Here is a 23,790-nt window from a genome sequence, read left to right on the forward strand (position 1 = left end):
ACAAGGAACTGTTAGTTCAAGCGGAAGATAGTGAACGTTAATTAAACCTATCAGTGACAAATACAGAACTGAATCATGCTCTCGGGGAACGACAGAGTCAGCATCAGGTAAGAATGAAATGTCTTATTTTATTATCTTGGTGTGTTAGTGAATCCTCTAACTGGAATTAAGTAAAGTTCGGGAGAAGGGAAAGTTACTACTGCTGCAGTAAGAGAGCGGTTGATCAAACCCAGGCAATGGACCGATGGCTTTTACATTTTATGTCTGCAAAATAATAACCAGGGGACATAATTAAGGAGAGAAGAAGATATCATATGGAAACAGTAATAACAGGCAAGAAATCCAGTGATAAATAGAGATCATGTAGTGGCTACGTTTCCTACTGTGATGTAAATTTGAACTTAGAAAGGTTCAAGGTTTTCATGATACCTTGCATTAAAAACCACGTGTTTAGTGAACCCTCTGATGTTGTAGTCTTGAGGAAGGAATTCAGAACTAATCGTGAAAACAATGAAAAAGTGAGTTTGAAGTCGATAGAAGAGAGATTGTTTCTTTATGAAGAAGTCATTTGAAACTTTAAATGATCTTATTAGAAATTGGATGTTTGAAAAAGAACTGATTAAGAATTAAATGGGCTCTTTAAAATAAAACCTACTAAATTCACCATATAGTTACAACCTGACTGTAGAGGACCAGGGTGTTTGAACTAAACCTTTATCCAGATGAAATCCAAAAAATATTAAAGGCCAGTCCCATCATTGGTGTGTTGAATGTAGGAATAAATAGGAAGTAAAAGACCAACAAAAAGAAACTAAAGCAAAGACTTCTGCCTAAGAAAGAGACACAAACTGGTTGAATCCATCAGCTTCTACTGAGTTCCAGTAAAGTGGGGAAGTGTCTCAATCCCTGCCCCAGTTTACCTTCTTTCTTTTTCCGTTTTGCTCTCACGGTCTCAGTCATACTCACCTGTTCACACCCCGCCAATTCCTGCTCTGACCAAATTTGGTTAGTTTAATGTCTCTCCCTCCCGGTCTCCCGCCACTAATCACCCAGATGTGTTGCGCTGGTGTCCTTCCAATCAGTTTAATCAGATTACTGAGAGAAACCAGGTTCTTCAGTTCTCCCATGCCAACCACAGGCACCAAACACTTCTCCTGTTTCCTGTTCCCCTTTTCCCCACCTGAGCTTCTTAAAGTCAACATTTCAACCGATCCTAGCTCCTTGGACTTGTCGAGGTCCTTACAGGAAATCAGAATTTCCAGGTTCCCAGTCAGAGAACCAACATCGCTGCTCAGTGAACAGTGTGATAGTGTAGTGTCAAACTGTTATTAGCATTTCTCTCTTATGCCATTTGAACACTTTTAGATCTGTGAACATTCTGGCGCGAATGATTGTTTGACTCTGTATGTGAGCCCTGTGGTAGACTGGCTACCTGTCCAGGTGTACCCCGCCTCTTGCCCAGTGACAGGTGAGATAGGCTCCAGCACTGCCATGATCCTTATGAGTAAAAGTTAGGTTAGGAAAATAGATGGATGATGGATGTCCAATTCAAACTTAAACAGCAGGCCGCTCTGGGGACTCCTTTTGGTTTGTGCCTGATTAGGGGCTGAGTGCTTTATGAAGGTGTCCACCATCCAACAGGTGACTAGACTTGACTGGATATACCTGACAGGAAGCTATATTCAAGGCATCAGGGGTTTGGGGTTTAACATCTGGTTCAGGGACACTTCCTGCCTGAGCACCAAATATCGATCAGTCATGTTTTGAATTTATTTTATCATCTGCTTCCTGTGACTCATTTTTTTTTCTTACCGTTCCTTCAAGATCTTGTCAGAGAATTCAGACAGACCCACATCAGCACCTTGATCTTCTGATTCCAACAGAAGTTTGACCATGAAGGTGAGTTTGACTGATGTATGAGCCTGGAAAGGTCAATTCTGTAGAGAACATCAGTCCTGTCCCCCAGATGTGGATTATCCTGAACTTCGCTGGCCTTAAGAGGCCTGAAGAGGAAGCTTAGTGTTGCTGTCCTGTAAGCTGGGACTGGTGATGATTGGCAGCTGTAACCTGTGGGTTAACCTGTGGGTTACAGCTGTGTGTGGGTTAACCTGATCCTTAGAGATCTTGTGGTACCATATTTGAGTTACTCTGTACAACTAGAAAACCTCCTCTGTTCCAGACAGTATCAGTCCTTTTCCTCCTGCTTGCTCCACTGTTGACCAGCTGCTCAGAGCTCTACAGACCAGTGGACTGCAGCGACATCCGTGAACGAGACAACAGCTCACCCAGTGGAGTGTACACCATCTATCCTCTTGGAGAAAGGTCAGCTGTCCAGGTAAACTCCGTCCTTTCTGGGAGACAGGTTAATGTGTAGAAGAAGAAGACGGTGTAAAGATGAGACCACGAGGACGGATTCTGACAGAATCACACTAACAAGTAGTTTGTAGTAGTGGATATGGTTTTAGATCATAAATAATAAATGTGTGTGTGTGTGTAGGTGTACTGTGACATGGACTCATCAGGAGGAGGATGGACGGTGAGTATTTGAACTGAACATCAGTAAGTTGCTGTTGGACTGTCACAATAAATCATCACCTTGTTGTCTGGAAACAACAACCTGTCCCCAGGTGTTCCAGAGGAGGATGGACGGTACAGTGAACTTCTACAGACCCTGGGATTACTACAAGTTTGGGTTCGGTGACCCTGCTGGAGAGTACTGGCTCGGTGAGACCTGAAACCAGACTGACTTGTTACTACATGAAATTCACTGTGTAGAAAGTACAAATACAACAGCATGTCCTGTTCACTTGTTTTAGTTTTATGCTGACATTTACCATCTCTGTAGACTTGATGGACAGGATCAAACCAAGTCTTAAATTTGTGTGTGTCCAGGTCTGGACAACGTCCGCTACCTGACAAACCAGAGAAAGTATGAGCTGCTGGTCGACATGCAGGACTTTGACGGGAAAAAAGCGTTTGCTCGTTACTCCTCGTTTTTCATCAGTGGAGAGTGTGATGGATACAAACTGAATGTGTCTGGATTCACCGATGGAGGAGCAGGTGGGTTATCAGAAACAGGTCCTGTCTGTTTTCACTATGATTAGATGATACATCTACGATATGTTGATACCTTGAAACAGAGAAATGTTCAGCAGCATCTTCATTACTGGTGGAAGAATAAAACACGTGGAAAATGAAAAGAGTTCCAGGATTAAAGAGAGAATCACCTCAGCTCATCTCTCTTCATTAACTTGTGTCATGGTGACTTTTTCTAACCAATGAAAACTAAATGAAGTATGCCAGCAGAAACAGGGCTCACTGTGTTGGTTAACCCACAGGTGGTTTTATTGTCCCCTGTAACAGAGCAGCAGCGATCAGGTCTGTGTTTCTGAGACTTTGGATCCTCAGACTCGATTTGTTCTTGGAGTCTAAGTAGACAAACCAGTGACAAACTGTGCTGCCTTCAGTTCATTTGTGACTTTACATGTTTCCGTAGGAGACGCCATGAATTATCACAGCGGACAGAAGTTCTCCACATTCGACAAAGACCAGGATTCTTGGCCCAACAACTGTGCCAGATCATCTCTGGGGGCGTTCTGGTACAGAGGCTGTTACAATGTCAACCCCAACGGGGTTTATCGCTGGGGAGCCAATACCACCCTCTATGCTGTTGGAGTGTCTTGGTTACAGTGGAGGGGTGTTGAATACTCCCTGAAGAGCATCAGCATGAAGATCCGTCCTTTTGCAGTGTAATAGATGTGTCATTTTCTTTATATTTATAGTTATAGTTTTGGTACCTGATTCACATGGAAAAACAAATCTGTAAATCAGTTGTTAAAAACTCCAAGAACAGTGGTCGTATAAAGACGACACAAGTCATTTTTGATTGTAAATGTGTTTTTTTCAAAGCATATTTAGGTTAATTAATAAAGTCACAAATCATCAAAATAAAATAACATATTCAACTTATTTCACTTGTTTTGCATCAGAATATCTGAATTTGAGATGGTGCAAGAGAACCAGAATCACAGACCCACAGTCTCTGAGGGTCTGTGACTGGATTTTAGAATTAGAATTAGTCTCTCATCTATCCTATAATCTCAGAGAATCTGTAGAATGAAACAGTCTGATCAGATAATACTTCCTGTATTTGCTTCAATACAATCCTCTAAATGAATCAGTAGTTGACAGAATCTTTTCCATCGGAGCTGAAGTCAGGTGTTGACTGTATGTGAGCAGCTGCTGGTGCAGAGATTGGTGGACAGGTGGGAACTTAGTGGAGGATCCAGAGGAACAAATCCAGAGCAGTTTCCATCAGAAACATCCAATTGAATGAGTGAAGTGATGAAGCACCAAAGGACGAGTGACTTGTATTAATAATACTATACACTAACCAGCCGCTCAACTCCTCTCACCTAATGAGTTAAATCAACAAGTCAGGGCAGTGACTCATGTAAACAGTGTTTCAGAGATGGGGATGGGGAGAGGTTCACCCCTCTGTCAAACACTGTTCTTTTCCACAGCTGAGGAAAAACATTTCTCAAAGTTCAGTTTCATCATCAGAACAGCCACGTGTTTCTTCAGTCTGTTCCAACTTTCATTTTATTAACATAAAGCAGAACCACAGAAAAGTCCAACTTCATTCTAGTTTTGCTAAAGGTAGAAGTTTAATACCAGAAGCTGAGAGTTACTGCGTCCAATGTGGAAGATGAATCTGTTCAGGTATTCCTGTTATTTGAAATTCAGGTGTAAAATGAAGCAATCATAATGCTTCAGTATAATCCTAGAAATGAAGCAATCAGAACCTCTGTCCCATCGTTTACCTGCTTCTTGTGCAGCATGTCTTATTGTAATGTGAACGTGTCTCTGGGTAGATTTTTCCAGACTGATCAGCCCTGAGGAGGAGGAGGTGTTTCCATCTACATTAGGTGCTAATGTTATGCTCCTGTTTTGGCCTCAGTCATTTAAATAAATATACTTATAATGTCCTAATGCTGCAGTTGAGTGAGCCACTGTTCCCCACGTCTGAACACATCTGAAGAACAAACAGTTTGCTAAATGAAACGGTGACTTATTAATAATCCCACAAACTAAAATACTATAATTCCATCTCCTAAAAGCAAGCGTGATTTCTGAGAACGCCAGAATACTCTGGTACCTACCTGATAGTCCTAAATTCCATAACAAATACTTTCCTGTGCGTCTTCTGTCATTCCATTTAGTCTTTTATCAGACACTTTTATCCAAAGCGACTTACAAGTGAGGAACAACACAAAAAATCTTAGTCAAGGAGAAAAACATCAAAGCAAAGTGCTGTTAAAGAACTGTCTCTGTTTCATGAGAAGCAAGTACAGGAGAGCAGTTTTTAAGTGCAAAAGAAGATGCAGAACAGTCACAGGAGGCCAGTGCAAAGATCTGAAGAGCAGTGTGACATGAGACCTTTTTGGTTGATTAAAAATTAGGCGTGCTGTTGCATTTTGGATCATCAGGGGGGGTTTGGTCGTGGATGCCGGTAACTCCATCAGCAGTGCATTGTAGTAGTCAAGACGAGATATGATCAACACCTGTACGAGTTGGGTCGTGTACTCCATCAGGTAGGGTCTGATCTTTCTGATGTTGTGGAGGGCATATCTACATGACCTAGAGACTGTGGCGATGTGTTCTGTGAAGGTCAGCTGATCATCAACGATGACCCCCAGGTTTCTGGCTGACTTAGTAGGGACAATCACCGCAGATCCAATGTTAATGCTGATGTTGTGTTGTGTCAAAGGTCTGGCAGGGAAGACTAGAAATTCAGTTTTGGGAATGTTAAGTTGAAGGTGTCTTTTTCTCATCCAGGCAGAGATGCGAGACGAGACAGTTGAGTCATCCGGCAGAAAGGACAGGAAGAGGTGTGTGTCATCTGCATAGCAGTGATGGGAAATGATAGAGCCTAAAGGCGAAGTATAGATAGAAAAGAGAAGAGGACCGAGGACTGAGCCCTGCGGTACACCGGTGGAGAGGTTATGAGAGTCGGAATTACGCCCCTGCCAGGATACGTTCAAGGTTCGTCCGGACAAGTATGACCGAAGCCAGAAATGGTAGAAGAGAGACCGGCCTGTAGTTCTCCACAAGGGAGGGATCCAGAGAAGGCTTCTTCAACAGTGGAGTAATCTGGGCCTGCTTGAACGAGGTGGGAAAAGTGCCTGTTGTGAGAGGGGTGTTGGTGATCTGTGTAATGGCTGGTATGCTCAGTGATTACTAAGCTGAAACTACCACCAACAACAGACCGAAACTCTCTACCTACAGTTCTTAACACTTATTACATTAAGTCATTAAACAGACTGACAAAGAGGCTAAATCAGCAGACTCACACAAACAAATTTCAAACAAGCTTTATTTATTCACTAGATCTACTGTCCCAGTTTGGTGCTTGTCCTGTCGTTCCTTTCTGCCTGCTGAAGTAGTAATACAATCTTCCAGGTATTTGGGAAGGAGGTGTCCGGTTGGAGTGGAATTAGCTTGAATTAAAAAAAAGAACTACAGGAAATAAGAACCAGGAAATACAGAAAAACTACACCTGTTAGGTTCAGTCACATTATGGTTTAAATGACCGTCGTCGTAGTGACGAAAGCTCACAGAAGGTTCCGTCGGAACTCGTCCTAGTGACCAGATCAAAGCCTCAGTGCAGTTGGACTGTGCACAGTGAAAACAGGAACCTGAAGCCACAGAGCTAAGACAAGAGAGAGGAAAGAAAGAATTGGAGAAACCCGACAAGTGAACCCAGCCAGATCCTCTGCAGGCAGTAAAGGTACGTGGACTTTAGAGGGAATTGAAAAACATATGAAGGGGAAATTAATGCGCGTTGCTTCAGCGCAATGGGGTTGGTTGGCAGCATCTGTTCATCTCTGCTGATTAACAAAGAGGACATTTTAATGTTTTCATGCAAACACATGCTTGTTCCTATGTTTGTCCACGTCAGTGGTGTAGATTCACATGATTTCCAGTTCTCTACATGAACATCAAATCCAGCAGTTATAGTTAGTTGTTACAGCTGGTTTGTGAGTTAGTGAGTTAGTTAGTACAGTAACGTGTGTGCAACGTGACTGATGGCCGTGCGACAGGAGCCATTCATAGTTTGGACGGACACGATGCTAAATGCTGACATTTCCACCTGCAACCAGAGCGCGCTTCACCCCAGTGCAGACAGGACAGTGACAAGTTAGTCAACTTACACGTCAATGAAGTGACAGCATCGTCTATGTCAGGGGAGTTCAACTAAAAGTTAAAGAGATCCGGTTACACAGTATATTTGGAAGAAAAGGGTCCAGAAGATTCTACTGTCTAACTATTTACTGCTCATACTGGGCTCTGAGACGAGCAACTTTCTGTCATTGCACTTCAGATTTGAGTGGGTATGTGTGTTCAAAACCTTGGTGTTTGGTCTCTCCCTCTCTCCTCTCTGTCTCTCTGTTATCACCGTCTTTGTTAATTCTTTCCAACCTCCAACTTTCTCTCATCTACTATTGAGTGGCAGTCACCCAACAGGAGCCATTCAGAGTTTGGACGGACATGCTAAACGCTGACATTTCCACCTGCAACCAGAGCGCTCATCGCCCCAGTGCAGACAGAACAGTGACAAGTCAGTGAACTTACAGGTCAAGGAAGCGAAAGCATCCTCCGTGATGTCCTTGTGTACCAGCAGCTCCCTCTAGTGGAAGACGGTGCAGATTGTTGTTGAGCTCTTCTAAAAAAGAAGAAATGTATAAATCACACTATACATTAGAGAACACAAACAGCAGGCTTGTTGCCAACAAGCTGCAGCCTCCTCACCACAACTTTGCTCTAGTTTTTCTTCTCCTGAAAAACCTTCACTTACTGTATTATCGCAAAAAAACAGAAATTATGGGTAGTTTGGACAAACTGTGACAAATCAGGTGTGAGACTGACACAAAGATAAAAAGGTAAAAATTCTAATTCAAGAAAAAGTGACCAGATAACAAGATTAAGTTATAATTGTGACTCAGTACATCAAACATTTGCTTTATTGGTTGTCATTGTTCACTGTGACTAAATTCTTTTTGTTCCATTGGTGGAAGTTTAACATCCACCACAGAGAGGAACTACAAGAAAACCCATTGTTTTCAGAGACACCTGCAAATGCAGGAAGTGAACTGATGATGTTAATACCAACCAACAACAAAGTTAAGTTGTCAGAAGCTCAGGTGCAGCAGCAGCAGGTGGACGTGGACGAGACAGTCAGAAAGTGCAGAGGACAAGTGGTCAGTACAATAACCAGGTAGGTCTGCTCCATTCTTACAGGTTAATGAATGGAGAAAAGACAAGAGCAGAGTCTGGACACCAAATATCAACTGTGTTCATAGAATCTTTTGTTTCCTGTGTATTTACTGATATTACTTTTCTTCACAGTGTTCGGATTGATCTACATCAGCAGTTTGATCGTGTGACAATGAAGGTGAGTTTGACGTGAAGTGTAAAGATCCTTTCTGCAGAGGACAACAGTCGTGTCTCTGTCAAGTTACTCCCCCCATCGACACATACTTTTCATTTACACCATTAATAAACAGAAGTAGATTGTAGATGGGTTTTCCTTGGATGGTTGCAGGGCCGGACGTAGCTCTGTAAAGGTCTGGTCCATTTGGTGATTTTGATTAGCTATCATACTTGGTCTTGTGTGATGTCCTGGTGCCAGTCATGCTGTGCACCATGAGATCAGTTCAAACATCCTCTGTTCCAGCTGGTACCAGCCCTTTTCCTCCTGCTGGCTCCACTGTTGACCAGCTGCTCAGAGCTCTACAGACCAGTGGACTGCAGCGACATCCGTCAACAAGACAACAGCTCACCCAGTGGAGTGTACACCATCTATCCTCTTGGAGAAAGGTCAGCTGTCCAGGTAAGCTCCGTCCTGTCTGGGAGACAGGTTAATGTCTAGAAGAAGAAGACGGTGTAAAGATGAGACCACGAGGACGGATTCTGACAGAATCACACTAACAAGTAGTTTGTAGTACTGGATGTGGTTTTAGATCATAAATAATAAATGTGTGTGTGTGTAGGTGTACTGTGACATGGACTCATCAGGAGGAGGATGGACGGTGAGTATTTGAACTAAACATCAGTAAGAACACTTCCTGTTGGACTTTCACAATAAATCATCACCTTGTTGTCTGGAAACAACAACCTGTCCCCAGGTGTTCCAGAGGAGGATGGACGGTACAGTGAACTTCTACAGACCCTGGGATTACTACAAGTTTGGGTTCGGTGACCCTGCTGGAGAGTACTGGCTCGGTGAGACCTGAAACCAGACTGTATAAAACCTGTTAAAACCAGTTTTCACATGGTTTTTCTTGTCAATGTCAGTAAATATTAATCTGCAGGCTGCACGTGTGTGTGTGTGTGTGTGTGTGTGTGTGTGTGTGTGTGTGTGTGTGTGTGTGTGTGTGTGTGTGTGTGTGTGTGTGTGTGTGTGTGTGTGTGTGTGTGTGTGTGTGTTCAGGTCTGGACAACATCTACTACCTGACAAACCAGAGAAAGTACGAGTATGGATACAAACTGCAGGTGTCTGGATTCAGTGATGGAGGAGCAGGTGGGTTATCAGCAGACGTTTATATAGTAGCCAGTAGTTCTACTTGTAGTAAAGTTGTTGTAGTATCATTAATGTTGTGATTAAACATTTGTGTTTCTATGGGAGACAGCCTGGAGTTTCACAATGGACAGAAGTTCACCACCTTTGACTAAGACCAAGACCTTCATTCCAGAAACTGTGCCAGATTTTACCTGGGAGGGTTCTGGTACAAAGACTGTCTGTTACAGTTCCTCCCTCTGCCCCAGTCTTTTGGTTTGGTTTGGTTTTGTTCTGTCTCACTCTCCTGCCACACACCCATACATGGACTTCCTCTTCCCCCACTCTCCACACTCTGGACTAATTACTGACTCATTCACCTCGTCATCTCTCTGGTTTATAAGCACTCCTCAGTCAAATTGCTGGTTTGTTGACATTATACACGCTGTTCTCTGCATTTCCTCTGTTTAGTTCGTTTGCTGGTTTTATGCTCATTGCCCTCTCATGCCGACATTGATTCATCTCTGGTTGGTTCGTTTGTCATTCATTTATGCTGCACACTACTCCTTCACTAAACTGGTCAGTCTGTTCGTTCGTTCGTTTGTTTGTCTGTGAGGCACCTGTCTTTTTTTGGTTTGTAGGTTTGATTTGTTTGGTCTGCGTTTATGCAGCATTTCTAGTTGATACTTTGTCCTGTTAGTTTTGTATGTTTGTTCCTGTTTGCCTGCCTTGCGCAGTGATTTTGGTTTGTCACTTTGTGCATTTAGTTTGTTAGTTTCATGTCCGCATTAGTGTGTGGTTTTTTGTTGGTACTTTGTATGTTGTCAGAGTTATGGTTTGAGTTTTTGCCTGTGTTTCCACAGTGTTTTATTTGGTACTTTGTTAGTTCATGTTAGTTCCCTGTGTCCCCTGCCTTTTGCTAATAAATTTACTTTTGTTCGTACCTGTTTGGTCCCTGTCAGTCCTGTCCGTCCCTGTTTGTAACACTGTCACTATGCAAACCCCAATGGGGTTTATCGCTGGGGGGCTGATTGTTACGAACAGGGACTGACGGGACGAACGAGTAAGAACAAAAAGTATATTTATTGACAAAAGGCAGGGCAGGGGACACAGGGAACTAACAAACACTAACAAAGTATCAAAAGAAAGAGACCCGAACACACGGTGCTACAAAGTACAAACAAAACCCTAGCCAAACATACAAAGTGCCAACAAAAAACCACGCACTAATGCGGACATGAAACTAACAAACCAAATGTACAAAGTGACAACCAAAATCACTGCGCAAGGCAGGCAAACAGGAACAAACATACAAAACTAACAGGACAAAGTATCAACTAAAAATGCTGCATAAACGCAGACCAAACAAATCAAAACCTACAAACCAAAAACAGACAGGTGCCTTATGGACAAACGAACGAACAAACAGACTGACCAGATTGTGGAGGAGTAGTGTGCAGCATAAATGAATAAGTGTCATGAATGAGCGACAAACCAGCAACGAACTGAGGACTGAGGGGTGCTTATAAAATGGAGGGTGTCACAGGTGCATTGAATGAGTCTGTAATTAGTCCAGACTGGAGAGTGGGGGGAAGAGGAAGTCCATATATGGTGTGAGACAGGAGGGTGAGACCAGAACAAAACAAAACCAAAGCTGCAGACAGGGGCAGAGGGAGGAACTGTAACAGAACCCCCCCGGCAAGGGGCGGATCCCAGACGGCCCCAAGCAAACCAGGACGGGCGGGGGGCGGGAGGCCCGGAGGAGGGCCCGAAACACCAGACCGGGCGGGCGGAGGGAGGCCCGGAGGAGGGACCGGGCGCAGCAGACCAGGAGTGCCTCCGGCGGACGGCCAGGAGGCGGCAAACGGACCAGGAGTGCCTCCGGCGGACGGCCGGGAGGCGGCAAACGGACCAGGAGTGCCTCCGGCGGACGGCCGGGAGGCGGCAAACGGACCAGGAGTGCCTCCGGCGGACGGCCGGGAGGCGGCAAACGGACCAGGAGTGCCTCCGGCGGACGGCCGGGAGGCGGCAAACGGACCAGGAGTGCCTCCGGCGGACGGCCGGGAGGCGGCAAACGGACCAGGAGTGCCTCCGGCGGACGGCCAGGAGGCGGCAGACGGACCAGGAGTGCCTCCGGCGGACGGCCAGGAGGCGGCAGACGGACCAGGAGTGCCTCCGGCGGACGGCCAGGAGGCGGCAGACGGACCAGGAGTGCCTCCGGCGGACGGCCAGGAGGCGGCAAACGGACCAGGAGTGCCTCCGGCGGACGGCCAGGAGGCGGCAAACGGACCAGGAGTGCCTCCGGCGGACGGCCAGGAGGCGGCGAACAGGACTGAAGAGACGACGAACCAGAAAGCCGGGCCTCGGGCGGACGGCCGGGAGGCGGCGAACAGGACTGGAGAGGCGACGAACCAGAAGGCAGAGGCGACGAACCAGAAGACAGAGCCTCGGGCGGACGGCCGGGAGGCGACGAACCAGAAGGCAGAGACGACAAACCAGAAGATAGAGCCTCGGGCGGACGGCCGGGAGGCGACGAACCAGAAGACAGAGCCTCGGGCGGACGGCCGGGAGGCGACGAACCAGAAGACAGAGCCTCGGGCGGACGGCCGGGAGGCGGCGAACCAGAAGACAGAGCCCGAGACCCTTGAGCCGGCTGGAGAACCGGGGACCGGAAAGCCAGCCGGAAAGCAGGCCGAGGACCCCCAGGCCGGGGGCCAGCACACGACCCACGAGGCAGGAGACCCCTAGGCGGACTGCCGGATGGCGAGCAGAGAGCCGGGGAGCAGCAAGACGGCTGAGGACTCCCAGGCGGACTGCCCGGCGGCGACGAACAAGGCTGGGGAGCCCCGGGCGGACTGCCCGGCGGCGACAAACTTTGAGCCAGCTGGAGCTGAGGGGCCAGGACAGGAGCACAGTTCTCAGGGGCCCCCCAAGGAGACAGGAGCAGGGTGGTGGTGTCCTCATTGTCATCCCACCACATCTCCTGGGGTGACAACAAAGTTCAAAGTTAAGGGACGGCGGCGACGGCCTCTGCGTCGACCCGTCCGAAGACTGAAGAGACGGCGACGACGGCGACCTCTGCGTCGACCCGTCCGGAGACTGAAGAGACGGCGACGACGACCTGTGCGTCGACCCGCCTGGGAACCCGGCGGCTGCAGGGACCGGAGCAGCAGCTGACACCAGAGCAGCGGTGACTGCAGCAATAAAGGTGGCTGCAACTGCGGCGACAGCTGAAGGCCCAGGAACAGAAGCCGGATCCGTGACAGGAACAGAAGCCGGATCGTGACAGGAACAGGAGCCGGATCCGTGACAGGAACAGGAGCCGGATCCGTGACAGGAACAGGAGCCGGATCCGTGACAGGAACAGGAGCCGGATCCGTGACAGGAACAGGAGCCGGATCCGTGACAGGAACAGGAGCCGGATCCGTGACAGGAACAGGAGCGGATCCGTGACAGGAACAGGAGCCGAGACCAAAGCAGCCTGGGCTGCGGGACCAACAAAAGCAGCGGGAGCTGCGGGACTAACAAAAGCGGCATCGGCTGCTGGACTAACAAAAACGGCATCGGCTGCTGGACTAACAAAAACGGCATCGGCTGCTGGACTAACAAAAACGGCATCGGCTGCTGGACTAACAAAAACGGCATCGGCTGCTGGACTAACAAAACGGCATCGGCTGCTGGACTAACAAGAGCAGCGGGAGCTGCGGGACTAAGAGCAGCAGTAGCTGCAGAACCAACTAAAGCAGCATCGGGGGCTGCGGGACCAACAAGAGCAGCAGTAGCTGCAGAACCAACTAAAGCAGCAGGGGCTGCGGGACTAACAAAAGCAGCAGGGGCTGCGGGACTAACAAAAGCAGCAGGGGCTGCGGGACTAACAAAAGCAGCAGGGCTGCGGGACTAACAAAAGCAGCAGGGGCTGCGGGACTAACAAAAGCAGCAGGGGCTGCGGGACTAACAAAAGCAGCAGGGGCTGCGGGACTAACAAAAGCAGCAGGGGCTGCGGGACTAACAAAAGCAGCAGGGGCTGCGGGACTAACAAAAGCAGCAGGGGCTGCGGGACTAACAAAAGCAGCAGGGGCTGCGGGACTAACAAAAGCAGCAGGGGCTGCGGGACTAACAAAAGCAGCGGTAGCTGCAGGACCAACAAAAGCAGCAGTAGCTGCAGGACTAACTAAAGCAGCTTCGGCTGCAGAACTAACTAAAGCAGCTTCGGCTGCAGAACTAACTAAAGCAGCTTCGGCTGCAGAACTAACTAAAGCAGCTTCGGCTGCAGAACCAACTAAAGCAGCTTCGGCTGCACAACCAACAAAAGCAGCACTAGCTGCAGGACTAACAAACGCTGGGGACCGGGGAGTACTGGAGGAGGAGAGCAAGGGGGGCTGACTGGGTGAAGAAGTCACAGAAAACCTTCTTTTACAGGACCTTAGAGCGGCCATCACTGCTTCCTTGAGATCCTGAAACTCAATGTAGCTCATCAAGTAGCCTTTCTTAATAAAGGTCTTGATGGCAACAGTGGAAATGGCCTCAACCCCCGCTAAGGTCTCACTTGAGTCTAGCCACCCCACTAAATACTCCGCACTACAGAGTAGATCCAAATACTCCTCCTCGAGTATGTCGGCCAGGTCCCCATACCTCTCAAACCTGGGACAAGGAGGAAGAGGGAAGCGACCAGTGGCGGAACGGGGTGATTCCATGGTCACTGATATGGCTGGTTTGTTCTGTTACGAACTGACTGACTGGACTGACGGGACGAACGGGGACCAAACAGGTACGAACCAAAAGGATATTTATTAACAAAAAGGGCAGGGGACACAGGGAACTAACAAACACTAACAAAGTATCAAAAGAAAGAGACCCGAACACACGGTGCTACAAAGTACAAACAAAACCCTAGCCAAACATACAAAGTGCCAACAAAAAACCACGCACTAATGCGGACATGAAACTAACAAACCAAATGTACAAAGTGACAAACCAAAATCACTGCGCAAGGCAGGCAAACAGGAACAAACATACAAAACTAACAGGACAAAGTATCAACTAAAAATGCTGCATAAACGCAGACCAAACAAATCAAAACCTACAAACCAAAAACAGACAGGTGCCTTATGGACAAACGAACGAACAAACAGACTGACCAGATTGTGGAGGAGTAGTGTGCAGCATAAATGAATAAGTGTCATGAATGAGCGACAAACCAGCAACGAACTGAGGACTGAGGGGTGCTTATAAAATGGAGGGTGTCACAGGTGCATTGAATGAGTCTGTAATTAGTCCAGACTGGAGAGTGGGGGGAAGAGGAAGTCCATATATGGTGTGAGACAGGAGGGTGAGACCAGAACAAAACAAAACCAAAGCTGCAGACAGGGGCAGAGGGAGGAACTGTAACACTGATGGTACTCTGCATGCTCTTGGAGTGGAGTGGACTCATTGGAGGGGGAATAACTACTCTCTGAAGAGCATCAGCATGAAGATCTGTCCTGTGCAGTAAATGTGACTTAGCTAAAGTCCAGGTTCGACTGTGTGTGAGCAGCTGTTGTTTCAACGTCTGACAATAAATGAAAAGCTGATGTGATCTGATGTGTTCAATGAATCACTGACACCTAGTGCTCACAGACAAACTAATCAGAGATTCCTGCTGGTTTTCATAGCGGGCTTTAACAGTCTCATTAACGTCAGACACCATAATTATAACTAGTAACACTCTCATATTGCTGCTTTCACTTGCTTTAGGGAACTTCAGTCCCTGTTTCAACTTTATCTTCTCCTGTCGTTTGAAAGTTCTTTCGTTCTTAATGCCCCATCATCAGTAATTAAATATCTTTAATAAAAATTAGGTGAAACATCATTAGATAATTCATCACAATCACAAACCGAGTGCAGCATATGACACTAACAACACCTCCTTCATGTTTACTTGATGGTACCTTTCCGACCTTTACCTGAATTCACTTTTCATCGTTGATCCAATACATTTTCGTGTCCCATACCTTCTCTTTATTTCCTCATTCTTTATATACTGAGTTGTCACATGAACTCAGAGCTGCACGTTTATTTTCCAGCTAAAGACTCGAGTTTCCTGAATCACTGTGAAGCAGCTGTGTTCACAACTGTTCAGCGTTTTGAAGGAGTTTGCACGAAGTGTCACCGTGTGCTTGATAAATATTGTCTGAGTGAAATAAATCTCACACCTTGCTGAAAATGCTGACTGGTTGTGCACGTTAATAAATGTCATCTTCAAAGTGCACGTGTGATGTAGTGAAGCTCTGTTTAGGCTGGTCACATGCTTTTTGGTGTTTGATACCTCAAGTTATTGGATGTCAGTGTAATTTATCTGTTGCCACAGAACCTTTAAGATAATGATGACCTGAATGTGTCAGAATATCCAACAGGACAGCACAGTAATGGATGGAGATTAAAGTATTTACAGTAGCTTATCCGCTCATGTACAGGAAAAAGTCCAATAAGAATAAACACTGATACTGTGTGTGTGTTCAGGTCTTCACCCCATCAAATCAGCAAAACTACGAGCTGCTGCTCAACATGGACACTCACCAGCCCTCCATCCCCGTGAAGGACAAACTGCAAGAGTCCAGATTCTCCAGTGGACGGCCGGGTGAGTTAAAAACAAGCAGCAGCACATTGTACTCACAGTACAGTGGTTCTCTTAGCAGTGGTCGCCCGGAGCCGTCGCCCTCTAGACTTTGAACATGTCAAACATTTGTACCAACCTGACAGAAAATTTAAATTAAAGACGACAGCTAAACTTGTTTGGGAAGATCTTTAAAGATTGACAGTTTTTACAGTTTTTTTGTAGTTGAAGCTTCTTCAGTGTTTAAAGCCAGATTCATCAGCCTCTCCTCAAACATGCTCACAGATCAGCAAACGTTGTTCCACTTGTACGGGACGCACATGCAGCCAGAGGCAGCACACCTCGGAACAAACTGCTCATTGAGACAGTAGACCTGTATCTTCCCTTCCTCTGGGCTGAACTCAAGTCTTCCAGTATCATTAACCACTGGCTGAGGCCTGTCTGCCTTCTCAGTGTGGAGAGTGAGATTTTACAGGCACAGTCATCAAGCTGCTTGGGAATGTGTAACAAGATCAACATGTTGGCACAAAAAGCCAGATGTCCAGGTTTCAAAGCACACAAATGAGGTCGGGTTTCAACTATTCAGCCTTAAGGATTGCAGGTCTGCATCACACGGCTTGAGGTGGAGAATACGTTAAAGTAGGGAGTTTATCTTCAGGACACTTTAGTGCAGCAGCTGCAGACTTGTATCACAGCAGGATCCACTTTCACTGAGGGGGGCAGTTCCAACAAAGGATGGAGGATTTTCAGTGCAACTACGTCAGCTACTGTTGCAGGGAGCATTATCCTGCTGACACCTGTGGTATGAAGGTGTGAGGAAAACTCATTTCTGTTGCACTTTGATTTGATTTTGTTCCCTTGAATCAAAAGAAACAAAGCTTCTCCACACAGACGCTGGTGTCTTTAATCCTGAAACACGATTGTCTTGTTTCATGTGTATGTAGAGATGAACACGCACATTTAAAATGGATCATTTCACTTAGTAAATCAGTAAGTGTAATTTTTTTGTTTTAGGAAATCATGTTTTAGCTTATTTAAACAGTTACAGAGAAAAATATTAATCCAACCACCTCTGACTTACAGATTAAACGTTATATATACACTAAATTAAACATTTTATTCTTCCGCAACCACATGACATTATGCTCTTATTCTGTCCGTGTGTACGTGTGATGCACCTGTTAAACGATCGTCAATCCTCTAGATCTGTTTGTCACCATCGCAGATTTAGAAAGTGAAACTACAAATGTTTTTTAAATGTTGCTGTGGCGTGTTTGTCTTTGTATATATACAAAGTTAAGCTGTGAGAGTTTTTCAGACTGCGTGAGAAGCAGCAGTTTGTCTGTTTCCTCTGAAGTGAAGACAAAGTCTCTTCAGCTCCAGCTGCAGGTGAGTTCACACAGGTGAGAATTGAACCAGGAGACATCACTGTATTTTATTTTTCTGAACTCCTTTCTTTCTGAACCTGAACTCCCTCATCCTGGTCTCCATCCCTACCCACCTCTGAACACAAATTTCAAAAACCTGCTGAAAACAGAACTATTTTTTTCTCATTGTGTGTCAAATCAGCTTCAGCTTCATCTGTTTACTGACTGAACTACATCTGACTGTTGTTCCTTTTGTATATTCAGTGTCTGACAGACCCACGTCAGGACTTGGATCTTCTTGTTTCTTCAGATTTGTGACAATGAAGGTAAGTTAGTGAGCTGGAATCTGACTTCTTCCATTTGCACAGGATAGAGTCTCCTGCCTTTCATACCTACAGTTTTTACCCCAGAGCGTGCTATGTTCCTTCAGTCGGACCCTATGTTGAGGGTCGTCATGTCCCTACTAAAGGTGCAGGTGTAAGAATGAACCCAAAAATAGCAAATATTGTGTCTACGTACTTACTAGCTTAAAAGAAGTCGTGTCATGTTTCCACAGTAGCCCAGAAAGAGTCTAATGAATCAAAGTGTGTGTTTGACGAATCAAACCCCTTTCTAGAAAGAGAAACACATGTTGTTAAGTTTGGTGACAGTGAATTTACCGTAATGTTCACTGTGTAACGCTGAGGCCTCTTGTAAAGAAAGTATTGACTTCTTTCAGTTTCCTCTTGACAAACACTTCACACAACAATATGATGCTGTGGAGTCTTCATTTGTTGATCGGTCATGAATCTCCTCTGTTCCAGACGGTACCAGTCCTCTTCCTCCTCCTGGTTCCACTGTTGACCAGCTGCAAAGAGCTCCTCACACCAGCTGACTGCAGTGACATCCATCAACAGAACAAGACCTCATTCAGCGGTGTGTACACCATCTATCCTCCTGGGGAAAGGTCAGCGGTCCAGGTAAACTGGAAGACAGGTTTTTGTTTAAAGGTGTTAACTGTGCTGTAAGATTTAGAGAGACTTATAATCAGCAGACAACTGTGTGAACGTCTGAAAATAAGAATAAGATTTTATATCAACATAAGGCGTCAGGCTGTTGTGTTTCTACAGTAGCTCAGACAGGACAAACCAAACGGGGGCTCTAGAGAGGGAGGTGTGTGTTTTTACGTGGAAGCAGCAGCAGTTTAAAGTTGGTGATCCTGTAACACTGCTTGGAAGACGATAACAAAGAATGAAGCATAATCAGCCTCGTGAGAAGTTTCAGATATAGTCAGTGCAATACTTTCAGCTGGATTCAACCTGCAACACCACTAGATGATGCTACTCATTGCTCATTGTACCTTTAATAGACAAGGGTGTTGACTTAAAGATGAGAGCATGAAAACATGAAAACTGCTACGAAAATCAGAGCATGTCATGATTTCAGCCTCGTTGCGGCTTGTATTTCCCCCATGCCCTTATTTTGACAACTTCCTGTTTCCTCCTCCCACTCTGACTACATTCACTCACCTAATTGACTACACCTGGTTTTCCCTACACTATAAATACCGGCCTGCTCACCTTTCTCCCCTGCCAGATAGTCTGTTCTTAACTCCTGGACACTATCTAGTGTTTCTTGTGGACTGACTTGTTTTGGATTTTTCAGACTCTGCCTGCTCTGGACCCCTTCTCTTGCCTGACCCGCTGGTGCTGTGAGTTTGTTTGTCCCCGTCATTCCCCCTGCTCACAGTACCAGACCTGTACCTGTATCATCACACCTGGTTTTGACATTGGATTTCATTGGATTAGACTGTATTCTCATGGCGCTTCTGTGATAATCTTGTTACACATGAACCTTCTCCATTGTCCTCCAATTTGTCCATGTGATCTCCGTTGGTTGGCCATCTTGGTCGTGACATCACTTCTGGTTTCCACCCAGACCACCATACTCACCCTACATCATCTAGTGACTGTTTAATTCATTGATTTACTGTTGTTCTGTCCTTTATAAATAAAGATTGATTATTTAGTCTTGTCCTGTGTTGTCTCTGGCCATGAAGTCCTTCCTCCAGCTTGTGACAGATTATGCTTTAGTTTCTGCAGGATTTATAGTGAAATAGAGAAAATTCCAGAGGGTTCACAAACTTGCAACACTTTTCATGACTCAATCCTATTCTTACTCAAATATGTACATAACCAGTGCTTCATGGAGCCATAGCTAAGGACACTACTGAGCCAACTCTGTGATTTTCTGGAAAAAAATCAAACTGTTTACCAGAATTTTTAACAAGCAGGTCATAACCAAACTGAACCAAATTGTTTTTTTAACTATTTTAACTGAGGATCTTTGGACTCTGAGCGGTTGGTCCATCAAAACAAAACTTCTGAAGAAACCGCCTTGGACTCTGTAAACTGAGTTGTTGAGTTTTTAATATACTGTGACATTTTTTAAATGAAATAATGTCTTTCAATAGTTTTATCACAAAGTGAGTGAGTCCTCACAGCGAAGGAAGACAACACATTTAGGTTTCTTCAGTGTTATACAATCCATGAGTACTGTATTCACACTGGAGCGCGTGGAGCAAATTTTTCCCCCATTTACCAAAGTGCTGTATGGTTGTGAAACAGCTGCTCAGTCACGTGTTGATCTTTGGAACATAAATACAGCTGAGAGACAGTGGACCCTCCACATGACTCACCGACTTCACATTAATCGGCTGAACTCTAACAATGAAGGTAGCTTTATGTTGTCAACGTCCTCAGCAGTGTCTCACTTTGTATTTGAAGTTTGTCCAATGATTCTATCAAAACAAATGACAACATGTCCTCTGTTCCAGACAGTACCAGTCCTCTTCCTCCTGCTGGCTCCACTGTTGACCAGCTGCTCAGAGCTCTACAGACCAGTTGACTGCAGCGACATCCGTCAACGAGACAAGAGCTCACCCAGTGGAGTGTACACCCTCTATCCTCTTGGAGAAAGGTCAGCTGTCCAGGTAAGCTCCGTCCTGTCTGGGAGACAGGTTAATGTCTAGAAGAAGAAAACGGTGTAAAGATGAGACCACGAGGACGGATTCTGACAGAAACACACTAACAAGTAGTTTGTAGTAGGGGATGTGGTTTTAGATCCTAACTAATAAATGTGTGTGTGTGTAGGTGTACTGTGACATGGACTCATCAGGAGGAGGATGGACGGTGAGTATTTGAACTGAACATCAGTAAGAACACTTCCTGTTGGACTGTCACAATAAATCATCATCTTGTTGTCTGGAAACAACAACCTGTCCCCAGGTGTTCCAGAGGAGGATGGACGGTACAGTGAACTTCTACAGACCCTGGGATTACTACAAGTTTGGGTTCGGTGACCCTGCTGGAGAGTACTGGCTCGGTGAGACCTGAAACCAGACTGACTTCTTACTACATGAAATTCACTGTGTAGAAAGTACAAATACAACAGCATGTCCTGTTTACTTGTTTTAGTTTTATGCTGACATTTACCATCTCTGTAGACTTGATGGACAGGATCAAACCAAGTCTTAAATTTGTGTGTGTCCAGGTCTGGACAACATCTACTACCTGACAAACCAGAGAAAGTCCGAGCTGCTGGTCGACATGCAGGACTTTGATGGTAAAAAAGTGTTTGCTCGTTACTCCTCGTTCTCCATCAGTGGAGAGTGTGATGGATACAAACTAAATGTGTCTGGATTCACTGATGGAGGAGCAGGTGCGTTATCAGAAACAGGTCCTATCTTTTTTCACTATGATTAGATGATACATCTATGATATGTTGATACCTAGAAACAGATTAATGTTCAGCAGCATCTTCATTACTGGTGGAAGAATAAAATACGTGGAAAATGAAAAGAGTTCCAGGATTAACAGAGAGAATCACCTCAGCTCATCTCTCTTCATTAACTTGTGTCATGGTGATTTTTTTCAAGCAATGAAAACCAAATGAAGTATGACAGTAGAAACAGGCCTCACTGTGTTGGTTAACCCACAGGTGGTTTTATTTTCCCCTGTAAAAAGAGCAAGACAAACCAGTGACAAACTGTGCTGCCTTCAGTTCATTTGTGACTTTAAATGTTTTTGTAGGAGATGCCCTGACTTATCACAGCGGACAGAAGTTCTCCACCTTCGACAAAGACCAAGACTCTTGGGCCAACAACTGTGCCAGATCATTCATGGGGGCGTTCTGGTACAACAGCTGCCACTTTGCAAACCCTAACGGCGCTTATCGCTGGGGGGCTGATGGTACTCTGTATGCTGTTGGAGTGGAGTGGTACCAGTTTAAGGGTCACCATAACTACTCCCTCAAGAGCATCAACATGAAGATCCGTCTTGTGCAGTAAATGTCCAGAACAAACAGACAGCAGAAGATCTGACGTCGATCTATCAAGTATTGATCTTTAGAAACAACACGCTGCCCTCATATGAAGAAGGATGAGGCGACTGTGTAAAAATAATCTACTGCAGCTGCTACAGCGCTCTGCAGACATCTGGATGTTTTGTCGGTAGCCTCTGTCTCAGTGTATTAAAGGGTTTGAAATGTACCAGGACTCTGTGATACGACCTTTTCACATACTGCAGCAACATTTGTTCTTCTGTTTTTTCCTTCTCGTGCATTTGACAAAGACCCAGTTTGCATAACCACAGGTTTTGAGTGCTTCCTTGATGTGTTTGTGTTCCTTCTTCTTTCCCTCTGTTCGTGTAGGCTCTAATCATTCTGACCCTTTAATTCTCTTTGTAAAATATTTTTTAAATAAAATCATAGAAATTTAGGAAACAACTGCCTTCATCAATTCAACATTCAAAGTGCTGCTGGAAAAGTAAGTGAACTGAAATTCAACATGGATTTGTCCAAGTTTTCAAACAAATAACTTTTTTAGTTATAGAACTGCTACAAAAATCAGATCACTCTTTAGTTTCTGCAGGAATTATAGTGAAATATAGAAAATTCCAGAGGGTTCACAAACTTAATACACTTTTCATGACTCAATCCTATTCTTAATCAAATATGTACATAACCAGTGCTCAATAAATCATCACTTTGTTGTCTGGAAGCAACAACCTGTCCCCTGGTATTCCAGAGGAGGATGGACGGTACAGTGAACTTCTACAGACCAGTTTGGGTTCGGTGACCCTGCTGGAGAGTACTGGCTCGGTGAGACCTTAAACCAGACTGACTTGTTACTACATGAAATTCACTGTGTTTAAAAATAAATTCTGTTGTGAAAAACCACAAACAGGACGTTAAAATATATGTGTTCTATATTCTTGGAGTCAAAACCAAATAACTGCACTTTCTACATCTTTGTGTGTGTCCAGGTCTGGACAACATCCGCTACCTGACACACCAGAGAAAGTACGAGCTGCAGTCGGCATGCAGGACTTAGATGGGAAAAAAGCATTTGTTCGTTACTCCTCGTTCTCCATCAGTGGAGAGTGTGATGGATACAAACTGAATGTGTCTGGATTCACTGATGGAGGAGCAGGTGGGTTATCAGCAGACGTTTAAGTCCTGGCTGAAGGAAAAGAACATATTCTGTCTGTTATTACTCTACACACACAACGACCGTAGATAATTTTGTCATGCATGAAAGATTCATTATTAGCATGTACAAACTGAAATCTATCTGATAGAAACCACCCTAGTGCTGTTCGTTTGATGTTCCAGTCTGTGTAATGTGTTCGTAAAGATAGATTGATCTGATCTAATATAGAAGTCTAAGGGGGTGTAAGAGACATGTTGATGGTTTAGAGGACTTAATTACTGAAATTAATTCAGAATGATCTACAGCAGGGGTCACTAACAAGGCGGACCGCGGTCCGGATCCGGACCCAGAAGCTGTCCCATACGGACCCGGAGCTACAGACTGTGGAGGAAATTTTGAAATTCGTGCTGATCCTCATCCAAAAAAAGAATGATGAGAGAAAAGTCAGTTTGTCTTTGTTGTTTTATTCGTCACCCGGGGAGAGCTGTACACATAACGTGTGGTACATGACAACTCTGAATCTCTATGTCCACATGCTTCTTTTTCTATGTGTGCTTGAAGGCGTAAACAGACTTTCTACAAATCGGATTTACTAACTTTACGCTTACTCAGACCTCATCAAGAAAAGATCAACACATCATCTTAACAAGACAATGAGGTATTGTTCTTAAGTGATGCTGTCAACACTTATCTGGGTTCACTGAGCATCCTGAGTTTTCTGAACACTCAATTGCATAGATAAACACGTTTTAGAGTTCAGCTGAGTCAGCACAAAACATTAAACAATCACAAAATTAAATTT

The 23,790-nt window shown here is 45.1% G+C and overlaps 2 protein-coding genes across 6 annotated transcripts; both read left to right on the forward strand.

Annotated features, from left to right (window-relative positions):
* The first annotated feature begins 20 nt into the window (after nt 1–20).
* On the forward strand, nt 21–3,907 carry LOC113168097 (microfibril-associated glycoprotein 4-like). The gene is made up of 7 exons (XM_026369107.2): nt 21–107; nt 1,825–1,899; nt 2,180–2,335; nt 2,498–2,536; nt 2,628–2,724; nt 2,893–3,060; nt 3,497–3,907. The coding sequence occupies exons 2-7, from the start codon at nt 1,894–1,896 to the stop codon at nt 3,751–3,753; spliced, it is 723 nt and encodes a 240-aa protein (XP_026224892.1). The 5' UTR covers nt 21–107; nt 1,825–1,893; the 3' UTR covers nt 3,754–3,907.
* Nucleotides 3,908–8,148: 4,241 nt separating this feature from the next.
* LOC113168096 (microfibril-associated glycoprotein 4-like) lies at nt 8,149–22,375 on the forward strand. 5 transcript variants are annotated; one of them, XM_026369103.1, is made up of 8 exons: nt 8,149–8,278; nt 8,410–8,455; nt 8,738–8,893; nt 9,054–9,092; nt 9,189–9,285; nt 9,494–9,530; nt 21,087–21,217; nt 21,589–22,375. In XM_026369103.1, the coding sequence occupies exons 1-8, from the start codon at nt 8,157–8,159 to the stop codon at nt 21,843–21,845; spliced, it is 885 nt and encodes a 294-aa protein (XP_026224888.1). In that variant the 5' UTR covers nt 8,149–8,156; the 3' UTR covers nt 21,846–22,375. The 5 variants fall into 5 exon arrangements, with proteins under 5 accessions (XP_026224888.1, XP_026224889.1, XP_026224887.1 ...); XM_026369104.1 differs by having other exon boundaries at nt 21,087–21,121; XM_026369102.1 differs by lacking the exons at nt 21,087–21,217; nt 21,589–22,375 and adding an exon at nt 9,693–10,210 and having other exon boundaries at nt 9,494–9,583.
* The last annotated feature ends 1,415 nt before the right edge of the window (nt 22,376–23,790 follow it).

The sequence above is a fragment of the Anabas testudineus genome, unplaced genomic scaffold, assembly GCF_900324465.2.
Source record: "Anabas testudineus unplaced genomic scaffold, fAnaTes1.2 Contig231arrow_ctg1, whole genome shotgun sequence".
Taxonomy (NCBI): domain Eukaryota; kingdom Metazoa; phylum Chordata; class Actinopteri; order Anabantiformes; family Anabantidae; genus Anabas; species Anabas testudineus.